Source organism: Gekko japonicus, unplaced genomic scaffold (assembly GCF_001447785.1).
Source record: "Gekko japonicus isolate JY-2015 unplaced genomic scaffold, Gekko_japonicus_V1.1 scaffold272, whole genome shotgun sequence".
In the NCBI taxonomy this organism is placed as follows: domain Eukaryota; kingdom Metazoa; phylum Chordata; class Lepidosauria; order Squamata; family Gekkonidae; genus Gekko; species Gekko japonicus.
The window spans coordinates 1,264,471-1,285,810 of NW_015161413.1; the positions used below are offsets into that span (position 1 = coordinate 1,264,471).

Sequence of the window (21,340 nt, forward strand, 5' to 3'; positions counted from 1 at the left end):
AGTTTCCTCCCCACAAGCTAATTCTAATTAATTTGTGTGAAAGGAGATGCACACAAACACCCAGTAACAAGCCAGTGGTGTCTGAATGCAGATGAAGCTTTTCACAATACGGAGATAAATGTTATTACCAACTTGTGTCTGCACTGCAGCAACGGCTGGTGAAACAGCTGGCAACTCCCAGGCTCTGATTTATTAGTAAGGAAGGACCAGTTACAAAGCCTTCCGCTAGTGAAAATGGATCTGATCACATTCTCTTTTAAAAAGGCACGTGTAGTGTTAATTTAGGCCCTACAAATATAAAAGTAGACCTCTGCCCATGAAGGTATACCCATTTTAAAGTCTGGGGACAGCATCATATCGTAATAGGGTAGTGCTTCACCAATACTAGGAGAATGAGGTGTGTAGCTACTCTGAAACTGGGCTGTCAGCTGACCAGAGAGAAACTGATTTGGCCTGCTCTTGTGCTTGTGACAGTAAATTGGCCAATGCAGATCAGAAAGCAAACCAGTTTGCACCATGGAGATAAGCATGGCTACCTGCTAACATCTGCAAATCAAGCTCCTGTTGAAGACCAGCAGGGACTGATAAAATCATTGGCAACCCTAGTGTGAAACAGAAGCCGATCTCGTAAAAGCTGCCTGTGCGTTTAATACAAACAAAGTAAATTCACAAACGGGATTGCAATAAATAAGTGTTTTTATCGTAACAATTAAAAACATAAGTCTGAACATTTGTTCTATGCTGAAGCACTTAAGGCACAAGGGGGTCAGTCAAATTTGGCTGTTTCTGCAGGAAACCGTGGCTGGTTAGCTCCTCGAGAAATCACGTGCTTGTCCTGAAGATCGTTCCAGAGGGGAGCCGTGTTGGGTCTGCAGCAAAACTGCCGGATTCGAGTCCAGCAGCACCTTAGAGACCAACAAGACTTCCTGGGTATGAGTTTTCGAGAGCCAAAGTTCTCTTCGTCATATATCTGATACAGCTCTGACTCTCGAACGCTCATACCCGGGAAGTCTTGCTTGTCCTCGTCTCTTAACTGTAGCTGGTTCCCTTTTCTTTCTTTTTTTGCAGCAAGAATTGCTGCTGAAATACATAGAAAAAAATTAGATGAAAACCAGTCATGCAGGTAAATAACTGGTTGCAGGACTAGCAGGATGATTCCCCCTATTTGGATACCACTTATCCCCACTCCCCTGCAGAGTACCTTATAATTGGTCTGAAGATAGGAGACACAACTGAGGCCTTAGTTAAGGGTGTTAAAATGAAGCTGGCGTCCTTCAGAGATGTGTTACGGCCAAATGGTTTTCTCCAGGGATGTCAAAGTGAACTCAATTCTCCTGAATAAGTCGTTGCAGCATTAAGACTCAACTTATTAAAACATTTGCATGCCGCTTTTCTCCAAGGACTCCTGGGGATTGTGTTAAATAATGAATTTGTCAGAATAAATCAATTTGCAACACATAAGACAGCACTGCACGGTTAAGAAAACGTACAGGAAGTGTCTGTCTGTCTACCTCTTTTCTCTGATTATATTCTATTGGGAAACGAAGGAGCAAACATTTGGGCTTGACTTAAGCCATGGCACATTTGCTGAGCTGAATGAATGGAATGAAGCTTGGTGTGTTCAAAAATTCCAAGAGGGTATTCAAAAATACTGCTGTAAAGAACAAGAAGGCTCCAAGTGAAACAGGTTATGAAAAAAGAAACTGCTTGATGTGGTACAGTGAAGAACTTGCAGGATGGTCCAGATGACGTACAAGCAAGCGTCATAAAGATCTGAGGTATTTCTAACACCTGACCTTCAAGTGCTGACTGGGAATGTGAAGGAGCAATGGTGTAATTCACTTCTTCAAAAACTTATTTTTTTTAAAGTCTGTTAAGAATCACTCCGTTCCGCTGTCTAATTCCAGAAGTTCATCAAGGTATTCTACTACTTCACCCTGGGAACAATTATAAGAGAACAAGTTAATTCTGCACAGTGAACCCTAAAGAACAAAAGTGTCACATTTTAAATAAGAAAACTTAGAAGTATCTGGTGGAGCTGGACGTCCAGTCAACTAACAGTGCCATCCTATACTTTAGGCTGAGTTCAAACTGGCAGTATGAAGCGCGAGGGAGTCGTGGCAAAAAGACCCGGAACAACTTGTTCCAGGTATTCCCGGTCACACTGCACTGACTGATGCGGGAGCATACCGGGGAGGAGGCGCAAGGGAGCGTTTGCACTGTTGGCCCGCCCCTGGGAGCATACCGGGGAGGAGGCGCAGCTGTAAGTGTCTTTTTCCTTCCGGCAACATGCGCCTATGCACCTATTTCTCGAGCTTTTAGTGTGCACACTTCCGGGAAGTGGGATCAAAGCGCTCTCCAGGGTTTGCTACCACTTTCACCTGGTACTTTTTTAACTCTGGAGGGAAGCATTACAAGACGGCTTGAGTATGGCTGGGGAACGCCTGACAGCTGTGCCTGTGTGAACCGGCCCCTTTAATCCGTTTGTGAAACGTGCCTATATCGGGCCAAACTGCCAGTCTATTAGTTACATCTTTCTAAGCCTACTCACTTCAATGAAGGCTGTAACTCTGCTTCGGATAGAACTACAAGTCTGGGTGTCAATGGAAAATTTCCCCTGATGAATACTTGATATACATCTGGTTGTAGGCTGGCTGAACCACTATTTTCTTTTTACCTTGTTTTAGACATGATGAGGATGAGAGTGGCTCTTGAGCATGTTGCCACCTTTAAAAGACAAACAAACCTTACCGCTGCACTTTTTAAAGCAGCTTGACCTGTAGATATTGAGATGATGCAAAAGACTTCACCTTCTCATTTCTGCAGATCAAGCTGTTGCTAAGGACAGAGCATCAGCCCACACTAGTTTTTCCTAATCAGGCAGCAACGCATCTACCTTTCACTGAATAATTCCCCATGTTTATCAGAATATGGGATCTCCTCAGATCCTGCTGTGTAGAACCTCAAAATACGTTGTGTTGCTGAAGTGAAAATTACCTATAATAGTTTCAGGCCAGAGTATTCAAAGGACCACCCTGTCCAGCCCACCAGCTAAAATCTCCCTTTAATCCTGCTCTTTTTGCCCTCCCCGCCCCCAGAAGGGAGGAAGGTGGTGACCAGAGACAGGGCTTTTATGGCAGTGGGCTCGTGTATGGAATGCCCTTCCCCTCACGGCTCACCTGGCACCTGTGCTGCTCTCTTTTAGGCGCAAGGCCAAAACATTTCTTCCCACCTGGGCCTTTAACTAGAGGTTTGATGTTTTCACTTGTTTACACAATCTACTTTTAGCCTGAGAACTGTAATAAGGATCGTTCAGGTTGTCAGATGTTTTATGCTATGAGTCGTTAATGACCTTTTATGCTTTGGGGGCTTTAGTGGCTGGAATTTTAATAGCTGCTAATTTTAATGAGTTAGTTTATGTTTTATAGGCCTCTGAAATAAATAAAACGGCAGCTCGTTCCGGGCAAGAAGGTATGCATAGGTGGGTCCACCGAGGCGGCATAGCAATGTTTGAAATAAATAAAAATGGCAGCTCGTTCCTGGCAAGAAGGTATGCATAGGTGGGTCCACCACACTACTTGTCAGGCAGCCCCTGGGGTCAAAGGTCAGTACTAGTAACTCCTTCCGGTTTCCCAATGGCCTTGGCACACCAAGCAGGCTAAAGAGAGCCACGTTTGGAACAGTCGGGCTGAAGATTTGCTGATGGCTCCTGCAGTTCTTTAGATCTGCTGTTGCTGGGAACCTCGGTTGAGCCCAACCATGCTCTTAAGATTAAGCCTTGAGCCAACTATCTATACTACTGGTTAGTGAAGACCAACGGGGACAAAAGTAGATTGGATAAATGGCTCTTCTTCCTTTCCCCTCAAAGGCTTGTCAGGATTTTTGCAAAACTGTGGTTTCAGGAAGGACGGCTGTTTGCTTTGCTTTTAGCTCCCATGGAACCATAAAGTTGCCACGTCAATAAACAGACACGTCGCCACATATTATTTACCTTTCTGGTAAGTAAGCAAGTTTGCCATTACAGAAATGGCCTTCAAAACACTGCAGACTTTGGTGTACATAAATATTTGTGGAAGGAAAATGTTGTGCAGTGAAAATAATGAAATCTTTTCAAAGTGGCAAAAATAAACCATCACATTCTCATTCATGAACCTTGATTTTTACCCTCCCCCTTAATGAAATAATACGCAAAGATAAAAATCATCCTCCATTTTTCAGTAAGCCTGCACAAATTTTAATTGAAACGAGAGGTGCCCACAATGAAATCTTTTCAAAGCAGCAAAAATAAACCATCACATTCTCATTCACGAACCTCCCCCCTTAATGAAATAATATGCAAAGATAAAGATCATCCTCCATTTTTCAGCATGCCTCTACAAATTTTAATTGAAACGAGAGGTGCCCAGCTCCACGAGTCTAAACTTCATAAATGCTTTTGTCCCTCTATATTGGGGATGTTATTTTTCCAGAAGTAATTATTGCTTTTAGGGGACCTGCCTTACCACTGACCACATTCTTGACCAAGCGATATAAATAGAAAAGCTTTGTGGGTCGGCACAAAAGATATTAGCTTTGCAGTGGAATTGGATGTCTTTTGTAGCAACATTTTGTGCTACAAGCATTTTCTTCCAGTCTACCTGCAAGGGTCAGGCAAACTTACCCATGTGGTTTCTTTACATTTTCTTGCCTGTGGCCATCGGTGTGGAGGATGAGAAGGTGCGTGATGTGATAATGTCAAAACATGGGTGAGCCTGCCTAAACAATGGGTTGGATCTAACTAGCTCTTCTGCTGGTGAAGAATGAGGGGTGGTTCCCTTTGATCACCAAAAGGGGCTGTGTGCTGGGGGGCCATACAGGTCCATATGTACAAAACCCAGGTGGGACAGGGATTGCAGAATAGAAGGGAATTGAGAAAGATTGACTGAAATCGCTGGCTAGATGCAACCCATTATGGGGAGAGAACTGGACAGAGGGTTGCAGCTTTCAATGGAAGGCATGTGTCAAGCATACCATTTAGTTCTACAGTCCGCTATTTTTGATATATGCGTAGTGAAGGACAGGTGCAGTGGGATCTATGTTTTGTTAACAGGTTCTCCTTACTTCTCCCCATTTCTTTGTAATATCTATCGTGGGCCAGTGTCAACATCTTTGTGGAAATGCTGCCTAGGATGCAGCAACAAGGCAGTGTAGTACATCCCACTCCATTAAAAGACGGCTATTCTGTTCTCATTAGCACTTTCACGACATGGCATCATCATCCCTTCACTGGGAATGCAGAACCAAAATGGGGAAAGTAATTTGCAACCAGTTGGCAAACACTTTGTAAGTGTCAATTCCACAGAAAGAACACCATCTCAACAAATACTTACCAGATTTCTTGGTGGCCTGCAGTCTCTTAGTTACACCCTTCCAAGTCTTCTAATGTCAGTGAACGTAGAAGGGTGTAACTCTGCCTATGACTGCATTGTAAAACACCTGGTCTTGTGTGTGTATTTGGGCTGACTAGCAAGAGGCCAGGTGCCCTCAGCTCCCCTTTCCTTCAATAGGAGTAAGTGAATGCTGGCACCTATCTGGTAAAAAAAAAATTTCTGAACATTACTTCAGTTGTCAAAAGCTCAGACATTTGTGATAAGCTAGGAGTGACCATGAATTGACTATAAAAGCACCATTGTCTTACATAAGTAAGAGACAATATCCTCATGTGGCTATCAGGGTTCCCTCTAAACTGAGTTAGTGTGAGCTAGCTCACAGTTTTTTAGCCTCAAGCTCACAGATTTTTGTCTTAGCTCAGGAAGGAGGGCTCCAGAGCAAACTGATTTGTGCAGCAGCCAAATTGCTCACTCACACCTTTAATGCCAGCAGCTCACAAAGTAGAGTTTTTACTCACAAGACCCCACAGCTTAGAGGGAGCATTGGTGGCTATGCATTTTCAACCAGCAATCCAATCAGAACTGGTGAAATAAACTACTTGTGTGCACAATATGAGAAAAAAAGATGGAGTGCTGAAAATGGGGTTAAAAAGTTGAGCCATTCTGGAAACCATACATTGTACTCTTCCCCCAAATGCTTTAATAATACATAAGAATGCTGTGAGAGTAAAAGAGGGGAGTTTTTATAAGGGGAACTGCCTACCAACAGTTTTAAATTACTGATTTTAACTAGTGGTTTTTATGTATTTTATTATCGTTTACATTGTAAGCCTCCTTGAGTTCCTATAAGGTAGAATAGTGACTAATAAATGTTTTAAATACATGAACAGAATGAAATATATTGAAGGGGAAGTGGCAAGGCCTAATGGATGAGGACAGCCATCAAAGTTTCTTGAAAAACCCTTAAGCCTTATGAAGAATAACTATACAACTACTCTTTTTGTTAAGTCGCCCACTTAACAGAATAGTCGGAGAGTGATTGAGCAAAAGATCAGCTTTATTCAGCAACTCAACACAACTCCAACATGGATCAACATCTGATAGCCAGAACAGCTTTAGCATCGAAGCTGTTCCACTTTTAAACTTTCCCGGATAATGTAGGCTAGCCACGCCCTATTGTACAATATCAACCTATGAGGCTGTAGAGTTAAGGTCCAATCACATTAGTTCCCGCTCAGGGAGCTTGCTGGTACTTAATTGGCTGCTTCTTCCTGGGCTACCAATATGATTGGAGGGATTTGGATCCTAGCCCAGGACGAAACTTCACATGGTGTTTCAATAGGGTGATTCACATACAGTTTGCCTTGCATTGAATACACCACACTTTTTAACATACTAAGTGTTGCCAAAAGAAATGGAAGTGTATGTTACCCAGATCAATGTCTGATGTTACTGAAATAAGGTTTTTGTTGCTCTGCAATATCTCTCTGGCAAAATTTTCAATGTAAAAAAATGTAAAGATTTAGAAATTATGCAACAAGTTAACTAAAACTTAGGGCTGCCTGCCACCTTGTGTTCTGGCCTCTTTCTATTTAACAGCAGCCTTTTGGTGGAAAGTGCAGTCAAGTCACAGACAACTGGCAGTGACCCCTCATGGGTTTTCAAGACAAGACACGTTCCGAGGGGGTCTGCCCGTGCCTGCCTCTGTGTAGTCACCCTGCTATTTCTCCCATCCAAGTGCTAACCAGGGCGACCCTTCTTGGCTTCTGGGATCTGATGCAGCCTGACATAAATAGAAAAAGTTGGGGAAAGTACAAGAAAAGTTTAACAGGCTCAATTTCTGCATGTCAGACTGCATGGAAGTAGGACCACCAGGGGGGAAAGAAGTGGCAATCCTCCTAAAACATTGCAAAATTACATTTCAGTTTTTTAAAAAATACCATTTCTTTTTTGAAAACCAGTGGCTCTTTTTTACTATACTTACCTCATCATCATCCATCACATACTCTTTAGCAAATTCATACATCTCCTTTTGGAGCGTTGTTATGTTGTGATACTGAACTGCTTCCTAGAAAGATAACAGGAAAGTTCTGGGTCAGACTAAGAAGATAATGCTGCCTAGTTCGCCCAGCTTCCCACATGCATGAGAGAGATGTGATCTACTGGATCACTTCCCATAAGGCTACAGGGCTGAGTGTGTTAGTGCCTCCTGTGGGACAACATGCTCTTTTGGCTACAGACTGCAACAATCCATCCATTTCACTTACAGGTCTAGGCTGGAAGTCTTCATCTGTCAGTCCCCATTTGTCTTTATGATACTGGTAGTAGACTAGATTCTGTTTCATCACTTCATCTTTCTGATCAAAGAGCATGTAACTAGTGACACATGGAGCTGCGTTCTTCAAATCGTTCACTAAATTAATATAGAACAAAACAAAAGTCAGCTTCTCAAGATAATGTTACTGAGCAGCCGTTACTTTAACAGTCTGAATACAGATGTCAAGCAAGAGATATGGGGGAGTGTTGTGTATTATTTCAAGTACTTGTATGTATCTATATATCTAATAGCCAAGCCCCCCCCGTGCGGATATCTAAATCTGCACATAGGGGGCACTTGGGGGGCATAGAGATTTTCCTGCGCACTTGGAGCAGTCCCCAAGTGTGCAGAAAAATCTAAAAAGTTGAAAAAACTATACGAGGGATACTTAAGTCCCCCCAAAAGTAAAACAGCGTTTCCTGTGCATGCGCAGAGAACACCCTGGCAACTGTCTTGCAGCCGCCGCTGCTGGGGGGGCGAGAAGGCTTGGCGGGCCGGTGGCTGTGAGCCGCTCAGGCCTCACCGCCACTGCTGCTGGGGGGAGGGAGGAGGGAGAAAGCTTGGCGGGCCTGCTGGGTCCGCCTGCTGGCCTCACCTGTTGCCGCTTCCTCCTCCTGTGGAGCTCCTCCTGCTTCTGCAGGCTGGGAACTGTGGGGAATACTCCCCCACGCAAGTATTGCAGGTCCCCCTTCTTGTATTTCTAAATTCTAATTCTGAAAATCTTAAAGATCTACAAAACAGGATATTATAGACAGGCCTCAAAATCTTTCCTTCTCCCCTCCCATACCATAGTTATGCCAACATATATATGCAAGTCAATGGGTGGGTCCTCCCAACTAAACTTTCCATAAGTGGAATGGAACTTTCCCGCCTCCCCCCTCCCACTGCAGCCCACTGATATCCACAAAATGTTGCTCCCTGAGGATAGGGGACCTTGGGGAATGATATGAGGGGGTCTGCAGTGGGAAGGGGAAAATCAGTGGAAACTGCTAATTTAGACTGGATCCAACCCAGTACTAGGATATGCAGGGATATCTTCTCAAAGATTATTGATTACCATTTTAAGTTTCCTGTGCACTGATTAGAGATCTACTAAATTTATCATCCTAGTGTTGCGGACTAGCTCACCTGGGAGGCAAAACTAGAATTTTCCTTGCTAGAGAACTCCAACATTTTCTATGTGCTCAACATACATCAAATGGATATATTAAAAACTGTTTTACAAAGCTAGTAACAATCCTACTTTACTTTGAGGCAAAGCCCCTTACTTACACTTGTAATAGGCAAACTGTAAGTAGTGGTACATGGTTGCCACAAATTTCTCTACCATGTAGCCTCCTATGACGGGTGTCAGATCAGTTTCACACTTCAGTTTACATTCTAGAACTTGGATATAATGATCTAAAAAACAATAACAACCATGTTCTGGGCATTAGACGACCATTTCTTTAATTCATATTACTGACCAACATTTCTGCTCTGTATAAACCAATCTCCAGAATCTCCAATTTGTTTGGCTCTTGTAATACTAAAGCCAAGGAGATGTTGATGATAACAATAAAACATTTCAATCAGCAGCTGTGCATCCTTTCCCAGTAAAATTACTCTTGACTGCAGTGCCATCTACAGGTAGCAACTGTCAAAGATTTATTCTCTTGGGAAGGTGACAATGCGTATTATACCTAGAGAAAGAGGAGGAATATTCCTAACCGTAGCTTATAGGCAAATGTTTATAATGGAGCCCTAGCACAGATTTTTTTGTTTTTAAAAACAGCTTAAAGTAGTGCAGAAGCAGCAGTGGGAAAGTGCTTACCCCTTTCCCAGCCTGCTACTTTTCCACTCCAGATCATTTCCCATGTGTCTCTTCCATCTGCAAAGCTCAGAATGTGCATTTACCTGCATTCTGCATCATGCTGGCGAAAACCCTCTGGCGCAGGATGATTTGTTGCAGTGTGTGGGAAAACCAAAGTAATTCTTTTTGCTCAGAATCCCCTCTCTAAAGTAATTTTTCATTTTTTAAAAAATAAAAGTTGACATTGGGACTCTTGTCGGACATATTTACGTGTAATTGGACATGAAGTGAAGCGGAACTAGAGTCTGTTGTTCAAATATCATTTTATTCCTCAGTATGCGGCAAACCTTTACATATTATGATAATGATCAGGCCATAATGAAAGTTTGTACACCTGGTAGTTAACACTCTGATTCCACAGGTTAGTCTCCTATGTGAAAAACTTCTCAGTTCAGATTACCAAACATCCCAATCTTCCTCCTTGTGGCTATTCGCTAGTATTGCATGATACCATACGTATAAACGCAGAGCAGGATGGGAGGAAGTAAACACAGAAAGGTAGAGAAAGGTCAGTAGCACCTTAGAGACCAACAAGATTTCCAGGGGATGAGCTTTCAAGAGTCAAAGTTCCCTTCATCAGAAACCGACGGTGGTATCAGATACTGACTTCTGAACGTTTATATCCGGAAAATCTTGTTGGTCTCTAAGGTTCCACTGTTCTCGAATTGAACGGTTCAACTGCAGACCAACACAGCTACCCTCTGAAACTGGAGAATGCAAAAAATGCAAAACATATGGAGTGCTTGTGAGGAATTACTATGCCTAATGATAATGAATGGTTACTGTGATGGACAGGTTAGGTTCTGCCTCTCCTTAAGAGTGACCAATGAGAACTGATGGAATGTTGGTGAGAAACAGCTGGAAAACGGCAGTAAAGAGAGCAGTTGGCAGCCAGGGAGTGGAGAGAGAAAAGAAGATGTCTCATTGAGTGAAGCTGAGGGGAAAGATCAGCTTAAAGCTGGCTGACTAAAAAGAGTCAATTTGTAAAACAAGAACCAAGATACTGGAATAGGAAAACAGCTCAAAACTTCAAGGGAAAAGAAACATTGTTACTCTACCTTATTTTCTTCAGTTTTATGTTCAAACCATAAATAAAAGCTAACTTCTTGTTTGTTTAATCCTGTGGGCTTTGTGTCTCAGGGAAAGAAACACACAAACAAGGTAATATCTTGTGTGTGTGTGTGTGTGTATATACACACTATATATAGTGTGTAGGATATGAATAAATGGTGGTAGCATGTGAATGGAATAGTGTTTGAGCCCCCCAACCCCAATAACTCTGTGAAGTGTTTGAGTGAGGACCTGTTACTAAAAGGGGGTCTGGGCTACCCTGTCTGCTGATGTCTCTGTTAGTGACAGGACTTGAGAGATTAAATGGTCATGGCTCTCTAGAGATATTAAAAGAGACAAGAAGGGTAGTGAAGGTTACCTTATAGTAACTCAGAACCTGAGAGAGAGAGGTGGAGAGTGGTAAGCATTCTTTGTGAGTAGAAAGGGGCATCACAATTACTTTTCCCATCCCTGTCTTACTTATTGTACCAGTCCCTTATGCTATGCGTCAGTTCTTTCTGGTGGCTCCAGACTTCTAAAATCCTAATGCATTGGTTATTGAATGTCCCATTTTCGTGACTGTGGCTCACTATGGGTAATCCACACTAAATCCCTATGAGAAAGGTGGACTATAAATAAAAAAAACTTTTAAAAATCTTCCCGCCCTCCCCCTTTGCTTTTTTAATATTTATCCTAATTAAAAATTCTAAGACCGGAAAGCTTGCATGCTATATTGTGTTATTTTACAGCTGGTCCTAAGAAGAGGTGTCACATGATGTAGTAGAAGTCTAGTTTGGACAAATATTGCTACGTGCAGCCTCTAGTACCACCAAGCATACTTTGAGCTCTTACATCCCTTCCCTGCCTGCACCTCAACAACATCAACCAGGAGTGTTTTAGAACAATAAGGAAGCCTTCTAGAGTCCTCCTCCCCAAAAAAAATTTTTTAGGAAACAGCTGCATACCTGCTATGGACAGATAGAACTCTTTAAAATCTGTGATCTCCCGTGAGACCTCACAGGCAGCTAAGCAGTCATCGTAGGCTTTGAAGAACTCCGGAAGTGCCAGCTCCATATCTGTAATAGAAGTCCTCCAGTTTTCTCCATTGTATGCCCTCACTGCCCTGATAAAGAGAGTCTGAGGAAATCAGAAGAAATCATACGTCATGGGTACTATATTGGCTGAGTAGAATGAATGGTCTCACCAAAGACTATGTCTTGCAGGACAAATTTACAGCACAAAAGCCACCTTGATGCAGGAAATGGCATGAATTCATTGTGTGACAGATGTGTCCGTTTTATCACATATCCATGCATCAGGAAGCTAGTGTTGCTTCCAGCTATCTGTAAATGCAACCAAAATAGACACATGTAACTCATAACATGTGACATTATTGGCACATAAAGATTCATGCAAAGAAGTTATTTCTGTAGAAGAAATTTCATCTTATGTGAGATGGCCCTCATATCAGCCTCCCTCTCTTTCAGTCACTTCAATACCTCAGTACCATGATGCAGAAAAAATCCAGATAAATGAAACATAACTAAGGAATACTGGGGAATAAGAATCCATTTCAGACAGGATACTGTAGCTGAGCAGTATGCAAAACTAAACGGACATTGCATTCCTACGTCTCAAAGTTGAAACATTCTATTACACAAAGCTCTGAAGTTATTTGAGTTTCCGCAGTCTTGTTTGCTTTCATGCACATTAAAACTGAAGAGCTATACATGAAAATGTAGTGACTAACACATCTGTTGTTGCAAGATTGCTCAAAAAAGTAGACATTTGAAAACATGCTTTATAAGATAATGTGTGCAGTTCTATTCTTAGTTATGTCAACTGGAAAAGATAACGATCCTAAGAATGCTTTCTTTCAAGTAATCCTCATTGAATAGACCTGAACAGGATTCTGAGTAGACCTGCTTTAGGATGCCACTTGCATCTGTGCCCTGCTAAAACAGAAGGTCAAAAGTGCTGTGTTGAAAATCAGATGACAAAAAGAAGCTGGTGAAGGGGGAGCTGGCTCAGTTAAGATGCTACCTGCTGGATTGGGTACACTCCTTGCCAGGGCTTTTTATTTTAGAACAGAAGGTCAAAAGTGCTGCATTGAAAATCAGATGACAAATAGAAGCTGGTGAAGGGGGAGCTGGCTTAGTTAAGATGCTACCTGCTGGATTGAGTACACTCCTTGCCAGGGCTTTTTATTTTATTTTATTTTAAAAAGAGGTGCCAGAACTCTCAAGAGGGAAATGAAGTTTTCAATCCGTATACTGAACACTCATGAACTTTTAAACATTTTAAAAAGAAATTTTGTCAAAGAGGTTCTGGAACTCCATTCCGGCGCATTCCCCCAGGAAAAAAAAGCCCTTCCCCTTGCACCAGTATTGAATGCAACAAGTCTTACAGTGCAATCCTAAAAACACTTTCCTGGGAGTAAGCCCTACAGAGTAGACTACAGTAGGATTCTGAGTAGACCTGCTTATGACTGCCCTGTTACTTCAAGTAAAGCATGGCTAGGTTTAGACTGTAAGAAGTACAGCAAGTGGGATAGGACAGTAATGACAAGATGAAATGGAACGTATCAACATGTTTTTTTTAGGTGCAGGGGTTTACAGAATATAGTTCAGAGACAGTCGTGGAACAGGAGTAGGAAGGGAAACATACCTCGTATGATTTTGATTCTAGGTCTTTAATATAATCCTCAGCATCAGGCATGCTTTTGTAATATGCCATGTTCCTTTTCATCATCTCATCGTCAGGATGCTTCAGAAGAAACGTGTGCGCTGCTGCAATTGCTTTCGGAAAGTTATTTGCCTAGTCAAAAAAGGATTAACAATATACCTTAGAATATCTTTTTAAAAGGTCATTCGTGTGTTACAAGCTTTCCCCTTCCTCTAGAGTTTTACAGTACAGACAATGTCGTGTAGTGGTTGGAGTAGGATCTGGTGTTACCTCAAATGCTGTATTTGTCCAAAAAGGCTGTCTCCGGTTTATTATGGAAATTAGCAAGAAGACAGGAAAGCCTGTGGAGGGAAGTAACTAGTGAGATCTCTCCACCTATGTTTTACCGGGATCTTTCCCTTAGAGAACTCTCAAACAACCAGTCTGTCACTTAACCAAAAGTGTTGCTTTTACTAAAAGAAGAAATCCTAATAAAACGCACAAATACAGAAATATAACACACTTTAAAAACATGCACACAAGTACTGGAAATGCAAAGGTGAGCGGGAATAATAGGAGGCTGTTTGGAGTTACAATCACCATTCCAGAAGTCCATGGAGAAGAGGCTGTGAAGATGGAAAAGAACCCAAACAAATTTGGGAGTAACCTGTCAGTAGGTGCCCAGGACAGACACACTGCAATGGAGCCGGGGCTGCCGAGTTATAGAATGAATGGGACCTGTGGGCATGCTATTGTACCTGCCCCTTGAAACAATGTGCTGTAGGGATTAACTGGGACCAGAACAATGTGCAGGGGGGGGCTCTGAGTAGTGTTCCCAGGAGAAGACAAAGACGTCATATTTTGTACCTGTGTGGATATTCTGTACAGCCCATTCAGCTAGGTTCAAATCCCCATTCTGCCATGGAAGTTCACCAGGTGACCTTGGGCCAATCAAACTCTCACAGCCTAACCTATCTCACGTTTGTTGTGAAGATAACATAGAGGAGGGAAGAATGCTGGTGTAAGCCACTTTGGGTCTCCAATGGGAAGAAAAGTGTGGTATAAAGACGGGAACGCAAGAAAGGAAATTGGTGACAAGATGGTAACAGGAGTTATGGGACAGAAAAACAGGATGATCACTGATCATTAGATGGATGCAACAAAACACTGCATTGTCCAGAAAAGAATTAGTAGTATGTATAAAAAAGCAATTAATCTTGAAAATGGATCCAGAAACGGTAGCAATAGTGCCTGCAATGCTAGATCTTAAACAATCAGATGGCTATATGGGTCAAAAAATGCATATTCTGGTGACATTTGAGGTAACAATGAGGTGACGCAAGGAATGTAATGTGCAATGTTACTGAACAGCTGAGCACAATGTGAAATATGATGATATTGAGTACTCTATGATACATATGAGTACTCTATGATACATAATGAATGCAAAAGGACATGAAGCCTGATAGGAGGATAAACATTTTGCAGTCTCTCCAGAGGCACACAAGGAAATACGGACTACAGACTTTGGACAACTGAGATGGGCAATTCACAGGAGAACACATCTTGCTCTGCTGTAATCAGGCACTGAAGGGCATATCTGTTTGGCTGATACTTGACATACCAGGGGTGTTGTAGGTAACAGATATTCTGGGTTGCAGGGAAACCAGGAATCAATAAGCAACACGTGGTGTGTTCTGAAGTAGACAGTGGACAGTCAGGGCTGTTGGATTCAAAAAAGGTAAGCTGGGAGCATGGCAGCAAGCCACACAGCATAGGAAATGGTACAGAATGCAGCGCTGAAATAAACAAACAAAAAACCATGGACTCCAGTACAAATGAGCAGGCAGCACCTGATGCAAAGCACATGAGGAGCGCTACTGCACTGAAAACATTGGTCCTACATTATAAAGAAGAAAGGCAGGCACAGGGCACATGCCCAACTGGCTAAAAAGGGGTACATAGGAGCAATAACTAACTGAGGTTTATAAATAGGGGACTGTTGATCACATTTGCATTCCACCCTTTCTCCACTGTATCTTCACAATGTCCCTGTGAGGTAGGTTAGGCAGTGCCCAGTCCAAGGACCAAGAAAAGCTGAAGGTACCAGTGTTCCCTCTAAACTTAATGTGAGCTTGCTCCGTTTTTCAGCCTCCAGCTCACACATTTTTGTCTTAGTTCAGGAAGGATAGCTCCAGAGCAAACTAATTTATGCAGCAGCCAAATCGCTTGCTCACAATTGTAATGCCAGTAGCTCACAAAGAAAAAATTTTACTCACAAGACTCCACAGCTTAGAGGGAACATTGGAAGGCGCTCTGGAAAAGGATTGCAGAGAAGGTTACACTGGGGGGGAGGGCAATGATACTATGACCAAGGTCGTGTTTGGACATGCAGGGAAGCCTGGTGTCACCGGCTGAGGCCTAATCTAGAACGGTTCAAGGCTCTGACTCTTTGTCCTAACATGGAGCATACGATGGACCACATTGGCTTCATAAAACAGGAGTCCCAGTTGCACCTTAAAGACTAACCGCATTTATTCTAACCTCAGCTCTCCTGGGCTGACGGAAATGTAGGCTGGGATACCTGTTGCTGTCCTGTGAAGTGCCAGTGAGCTCCTGCTTTACTCCACTGACGACCTGGTTGAGATGATCCACGCTGGCTCAGGAGCCCAGGGGGGAAGGAGCAGCGTGGGAAGGGAAGCGAAACCAGGTGGGGGGCAGGGCGGTGCTTGCAGGGGCGACATGAAATGGGGGGGGAAAGGGGGGGGGGGGAGCGGCGTCCCTACCTTGAAGTAGGCGTACTGCAGGAACTTGTAGGGCTCGCGGCGCTGGAATTCCTCGAGCACCTCCCGACTGGGCTGGGACTGGCGGAAAGCCGGCAGCCCTTGCTTGCAGCGCTTGAGGCACTGCGCTCTGCGCAGCAGGTCCCCGAAGTAGCGCAGCTCCGGGAAGCCCTGGAAGCGGCCGGGCGGCAGATGCCCCTGCGAGTCGCCGGCGCCGACCCCCGCTGCCGCCCCTCCCTCCTCCTCCTCCTCCTCCTCCTCCTCCTCCATGCGGACGGTGCTGCAGTTGATGTGGCAGAAGGCCTCGCTGTCCCGCAGGAGGCGGTGGAGCCTCAGGCTCACCTCCAGGTAGTTGACGCTCTCGGGCCAGTTCTCGTTGCTGTACTGGTCCAGGCCGTAGCGGTAGGCGGACTCCAAGGGCATCAGCTCGTCCCGCGGGTAGCTCCTGAAGCTGTAGCGCTCGTATTGAGCCCGCGCCCCGGCCCAGAGCAGGCAGGCAACGGCGGCGGCCCAGAGCAGCCGGCGGTCCCACATCCTCCCCTGGCTTGGAGCGCCACCGGACACCACGTCGCCGAAAGGAAAGGGGGGGGGGGAAGTTCAGAGGTTCTCCAACCAACTCTGAGGGGCCAGGCGGGGACGCGGGGAGATTGACGTGCAAGGAGAGCCCTCCTCCTCCCCCTGCCGTTGCCGCGAGGGGCGGCGGCGGCGGGCTGGCCTTGCTTCCAGCTCTGCGCTAAGTTGGGACTCGGAAGAGGGGGCGAGGCAGTGAAGAAACTTCGGCCCCGGAGTACCAGCGAGCTCTTCCTTGTGTCCGCGGGTGCTCCACCACGTCTCCCTGTGCTGCTGTGTTCCTCAAGTATGAAGTAGACATGATACCACAGGGGATTCGGGAGAAGGGGGGCGGGGGGGGAAGAGCCCACAAATATGAAAGTTCGGCATTGTGGAGGTGAAGGGAAGAGCGCGCCTTTTCTGCCTCGCGCCGTCTGTTTCTACCCTTTGCCACATAATTGAAGACACTCTTTTTAAACTTATTTTTCAACACCCTTTCCTGCTGCTCAATGCATGTTGTAAATGTGCAGATCAAAACGTGGTGACCCAGGGTACACGGCCCCTGAGCTCCTTGGAGGAAAGGTGAGATAAAAATCAAAATAGTTGGCTTGGATCTCTAACAAGCTATTTTTGGAAACCCCAGTGGGATTTCTTTCTTCTTCAGACAGTACATTCTGAAAACCCTGCATGCCTGATCACAATCTGCTTTTGGAAAATCCTGCGGTTTCAAAAGCAGTTTGCTCCTAGGCTGTTTGAGAAACAGTCGTCCAAACCACAACGAGTGGCAGGGTTGCCAGCCTCCAGGTGGGGTCTGGAGATCTCCCGCTTTCACAACTGATCTCCAGCTGACAGAGATCAGTTCCCCTGGAGAAAATGGCTGCTCTGAAGGGTGGACTCCATATGGCATTATACCATGCTGAGGCCCCTCCCCTCCCCAAACCCTGCCCTCTCCTGGATCTACCCCCAAAGTCTCCAGGTATTTTCCAACCCAGACCTGGCATCCCTAATGAGTAAATGGAAATACTTGAATATTTCTTTGGATCCGGGGCACAATAGTGATATAACAGCATGATGCAAAGGCACTTTAACAATCTGCTGATTTCTCTGTGGGTGGGGAGATTTGAGCACCTTACCCTTCATTTAGAAAAACAAAATATGGTTACTGAAATGGTTGTCTGCCCTTTTAAATTGTTACAAATGGGAGAGTAAATATCTGAAACAGTTGCATCAAACCATTTGATGACTAGAATTGTCTAATACGCTTGGAGCTTGGAAAAATACAAGGTTAGTGGAGTGGACATGCAGTACAAAAATTCGTAGGACAAGCAGGCAATTCTGAGTGGTTTCCCCATCCAGAATATGGGAAATTCCACACACACTCTGCTGGATATTTGATCCAGTATTTCCAGATGCAAACCTTATGCAGGACTTACACATTTACAGAAGGATCCAAATGCCGCATCTGACCTTGCAAACTGATTCCAAAATTTATTTAGTACTTTCATACTCCCCTTTGATTGTGCAAATTCTACATCTTGAACAAGTTGTTTACATATTCTGTTCAGCCCATACAATGATATTACATTTTCCTTAGTGAAGCAAACAACATAGATACACCCAACTGTTTTTTTTTTTTTGCAGTGTTTTATCTGTGTAGTTGATGTTAGGGGAAAGAAGATGCAAACCAGTAGAACTGAAAACTGCAGCAACACAACAGATGCTCCAGATCTCAAGTTAACTGTAGAAATTCTCCTAGTGACCAATGTTCCCTCTAAGCTGTGGAGTCTTGTGTGCAAAAATTCTACTTTGTGAGCAACTGGCATTAAAGCTGTGAGCCAGCGATTTGGCTACTGCATAAATTAGTTTGCTCTGGAGTTGTCCTTTTTGAGCTAAGACAAAAATCTGTGAGCCGGAGGCTAAAAAACTGTGAGCTAGCTCACACTAACTCAGCTTAGAGGGAACACTGCTAGTGACATAGCAATTCAGGAGGAGTGGGATGCAAGGTGAAGTGATTACAGACCACAGCTCCCTAACTTCTTTGTGTCTGTGAGCACCTTTGGAATTCTGACACAGTGTGATGGGCGCAGCCACAAAAGGGCTGATGCATGAGACTGAGCCAGCCCCAAAATGGCTGCCACAGCTTTCAGCCATACAATGAAGATCCTTGTGCTGTAGTGGTAGCTGCTGCCAAAGCAACATTAAAAAACAACAACCCTGCACAACCAATCAAAACTCCAGTGGCCAATCAGAAGCCTTGCTGGGCAAAAGCCCCATCTGGCCCCACCCAGTTTCCAAGAACACTTGGCAGGCACCAGGAGTGGCACCCACGGGCACCAGGTTGAAGACTCCTGCACAATAGCAATTGTTTGCAAATGATTGCTATAGTGCTTTGAGAGTGCCTTAGCCAATGATTTGTGACATCAGCCTTGGGGGCCACCAAGGGTCGGTTCGGAGGCCAACACAGCCCTGAAAATGTCCCTTCCTTTTCATGTCAACTGATGGAGGAACACTTGCTAGGGAAAGGCCCAGAGGCAACTACCAGAAACTCACTAACCACACAGCCACACAAAGAGTAAGTGTCTAGCCTTTTCCCTTGTGAAAATATGCCTTTCTCCTTACATGACTGCAATGGAAAGGGATAGAGACTTTAACAAATATTAAAGCTAGGAATGTAAAGAACCTGACATATATACTGGTGTAATGTTATTAGGAGATTGTAGTGATTTTTTTTAAAAAGCACCTCCCAGAAGAGGCGGGATGTCACCATATAGACAGATTTTGGGGAAATCACTGCCATATGGGTGGGAAAATCCAGCTCCCCCCCTCCCCAGCATCTATCCATACTTTATTGTGATCTTTCCCAAATCTTTGGAGCAAACCAGGTTTGAAAAAGATCAGAAAAAATCCAGGGAATCCTCAGTAGGTACACAAATGTACCCCAATACTGTGGGGAAGCATGACAAAAACCTACTTCCTCAAAGCTTTGAACCCAGGCCAGATAATCCATATGGAAATGGCCCGGATCTCAGACTAGCATGGGACACAGTGTGTTGTACTTCATTTTTTCCTATTAAAGCCACTTTGGATTCTCACTGGGAAGAAATATGGGGTTTAAACCTCCCTGAATAAATTTATATGGCGACCACTACATACATCTGATGAAATTGTTTCTGGTCTGCGAAAGCATATGCCCCAGTCCATGCAATAATTTAGGGTTAGGCAACCTCCAGCAAGTATGCTGAACAGGGGCATGCCAAACCATTTTGTTTGGCATATGATTCTGGTTATCAGCTCAAGGAACAGAAGTGAGCCCTTGAAGTGTGGTCATGCTTTGATTTAAGGAATGAAGAGCTTTTTAGGTGGAACAGGAACATGAAAGTTTCTGATTTACATCAATGGTGGCTGGTTAAAAGTGGTAGTGCTTTGATCTGGACCTGCCTACCTGGACCCGATTAGATTACTGCAATGTGCTCTACATGGGGTTGCTCTTGAAGACTGTCCAGACACTACAGTTGGTACAGAAGGCTGCAGCCAGATTGTTGACTGGAGTGGGTCGCAGAGACCACATCACTCTAGTCTTGTTCCATCTACTCTGGCGTCCAGTTTGCTTCTGGGCTCAATTCAAAGTGCTGGTATCAATCTTTAAAGTTCTGCATGGCCTGGGACCAACATACCTTAAGGACTGCCTTTTCCCATACAAATCTACCCAGTCACTCCAATTATCCTCGGAGGCCCTGCTTCAGTTGCCCCACCATCTGAGGCTAGACAGGGGGCAATCCGAGAAAGGGCCTTCTCCGTCATGGCACCAAAACTCTGGAACTCCCTCCCCAAGGAGATTTGTCTGTCTCTATCAGTGTTTTTCACCAGCTGGTGAAGACGTTTTGTTTTGTCTGTCATACCCCTAATAACAGTTATTGGCCCTCCTTATTGTTTGTTTATATGTTTTGATTTGGATCTTATATTTTTACTGAATTTTTAAGCATTTTAATGCTTTTGTTTGCAGCCTTGTGGATCCTGATTGGGTGGAAAGGCAGCATTAAAATGTTTTAAAATAAATAAATAAAAACAAATCTCTGTTCAGGTTCCCCTGGCTCAGACTGGATTTTTCAGGATTATCACCTTTATCATACTTAAATATTTTTTTGTGTGTGGGGATCAGTTTTTAGCTATGACTTTTTGTATAGCAAGGTGCTTAAAAGTGGTAAAGAGTAACTTCAGCATGGAGGCTGGACCTTCCCTAGCCAAGTTGCTTGGGTGCCAGGCTTCTGGGGCCATGGTGTCACTGTCCCTTCTGCGCCCATTGATCAGGGAAGCTTTGCACTTTTCTGACTGGTTAGCCATTTGCCTTATTAATAAATGTGGGGAATTATGATTATTAAATGGAAATAGGCATTAATTATAGGATCATAACCTGTGTATACCAGAGTTTGAATTCCTAGTCCCCAGTTATAGACGCTGAGGCTAGATTACTAAAGCAGTGATTTCTTTACTAAAGGTTTCTCAAGCATACACAATCAAATATACAAGCAATACAGAGCTAAGAATGCAGATAGAAAAGTACAGAGACGTTTGCATTAGCAGGTAGTATTGTTGGTGGGGTGATACTTTACCTGTCCGGTGAGGCGAGTTGACTCTGCAGTGAAAAAAGGATAAAAATAAGGGAAAGGGGTCGTGGGTTGATCAGCAACACACGTGGTAGGTTCCAAACAGTGCTAAGAATGGAACCAGCAAGATAGGGTGGGGATAGGAGAGGTAA

At 44.0% G+C, this 21,340-nt stretch overlaps 1 protein-coding gene across 1 annotated transcript; it reads right to left on the bottom strand.

Moving 5' to 3' along the window:
* Positions 1–159: 159 nt before the first annotated feature.
* On the bottom strand, positions 160–16,597 carry CRTAP (cartilage associated protein). Its single transcript, XM_015427425.1, has 7 exons — positions 16,039–16,597; positions 13,256–13,405; positions 11,554–11,725; positions 8,959–9,087; positions 7,637–7,782; positions 7,354–7,437; positions 160–1,937 (listed from the first exon to the last, which is right to left on the bottom strand). Exons 1-7 carry the CDS (start codon positions 16,567–16,569, stop codon positions 1,881–1,883), a joined length of 1,269 nt encoding a protein of 422 aa, XP_015282911.1. The 5' UTR covers positions 16,570–16,597; the 3' UTR covers positions 160–1,880.
* Positions 16,598–21,340: the final 4,743 nt, after the last annotated feature.

Excerpts from the sequence above, each read along its gene's own strand:
- CRTAP (XM_015427425.1), bottom strand. The coding sequence starts at position 16,569 with ATGTGGGACCGCCGGCTGCTCTGGGCCGCCGCCGTTGCCTGCCTGCTC. Across the intron at positions 11,726-13,255 it reads TAGAATCAAAATCATACGAG|ACTCTCTTTATCAGGGCAGT; the intron begins GTATGTTTCCCT and ends TGATTTCCTCAG. Across the intron at positions 1,938-7,353 it reads ATGTGATGGATGATGATGAG|GGTGAAGTAGTAGAATACCT; the intron begins GTAAGTATAGTA and ends AATTGTTCCCAG.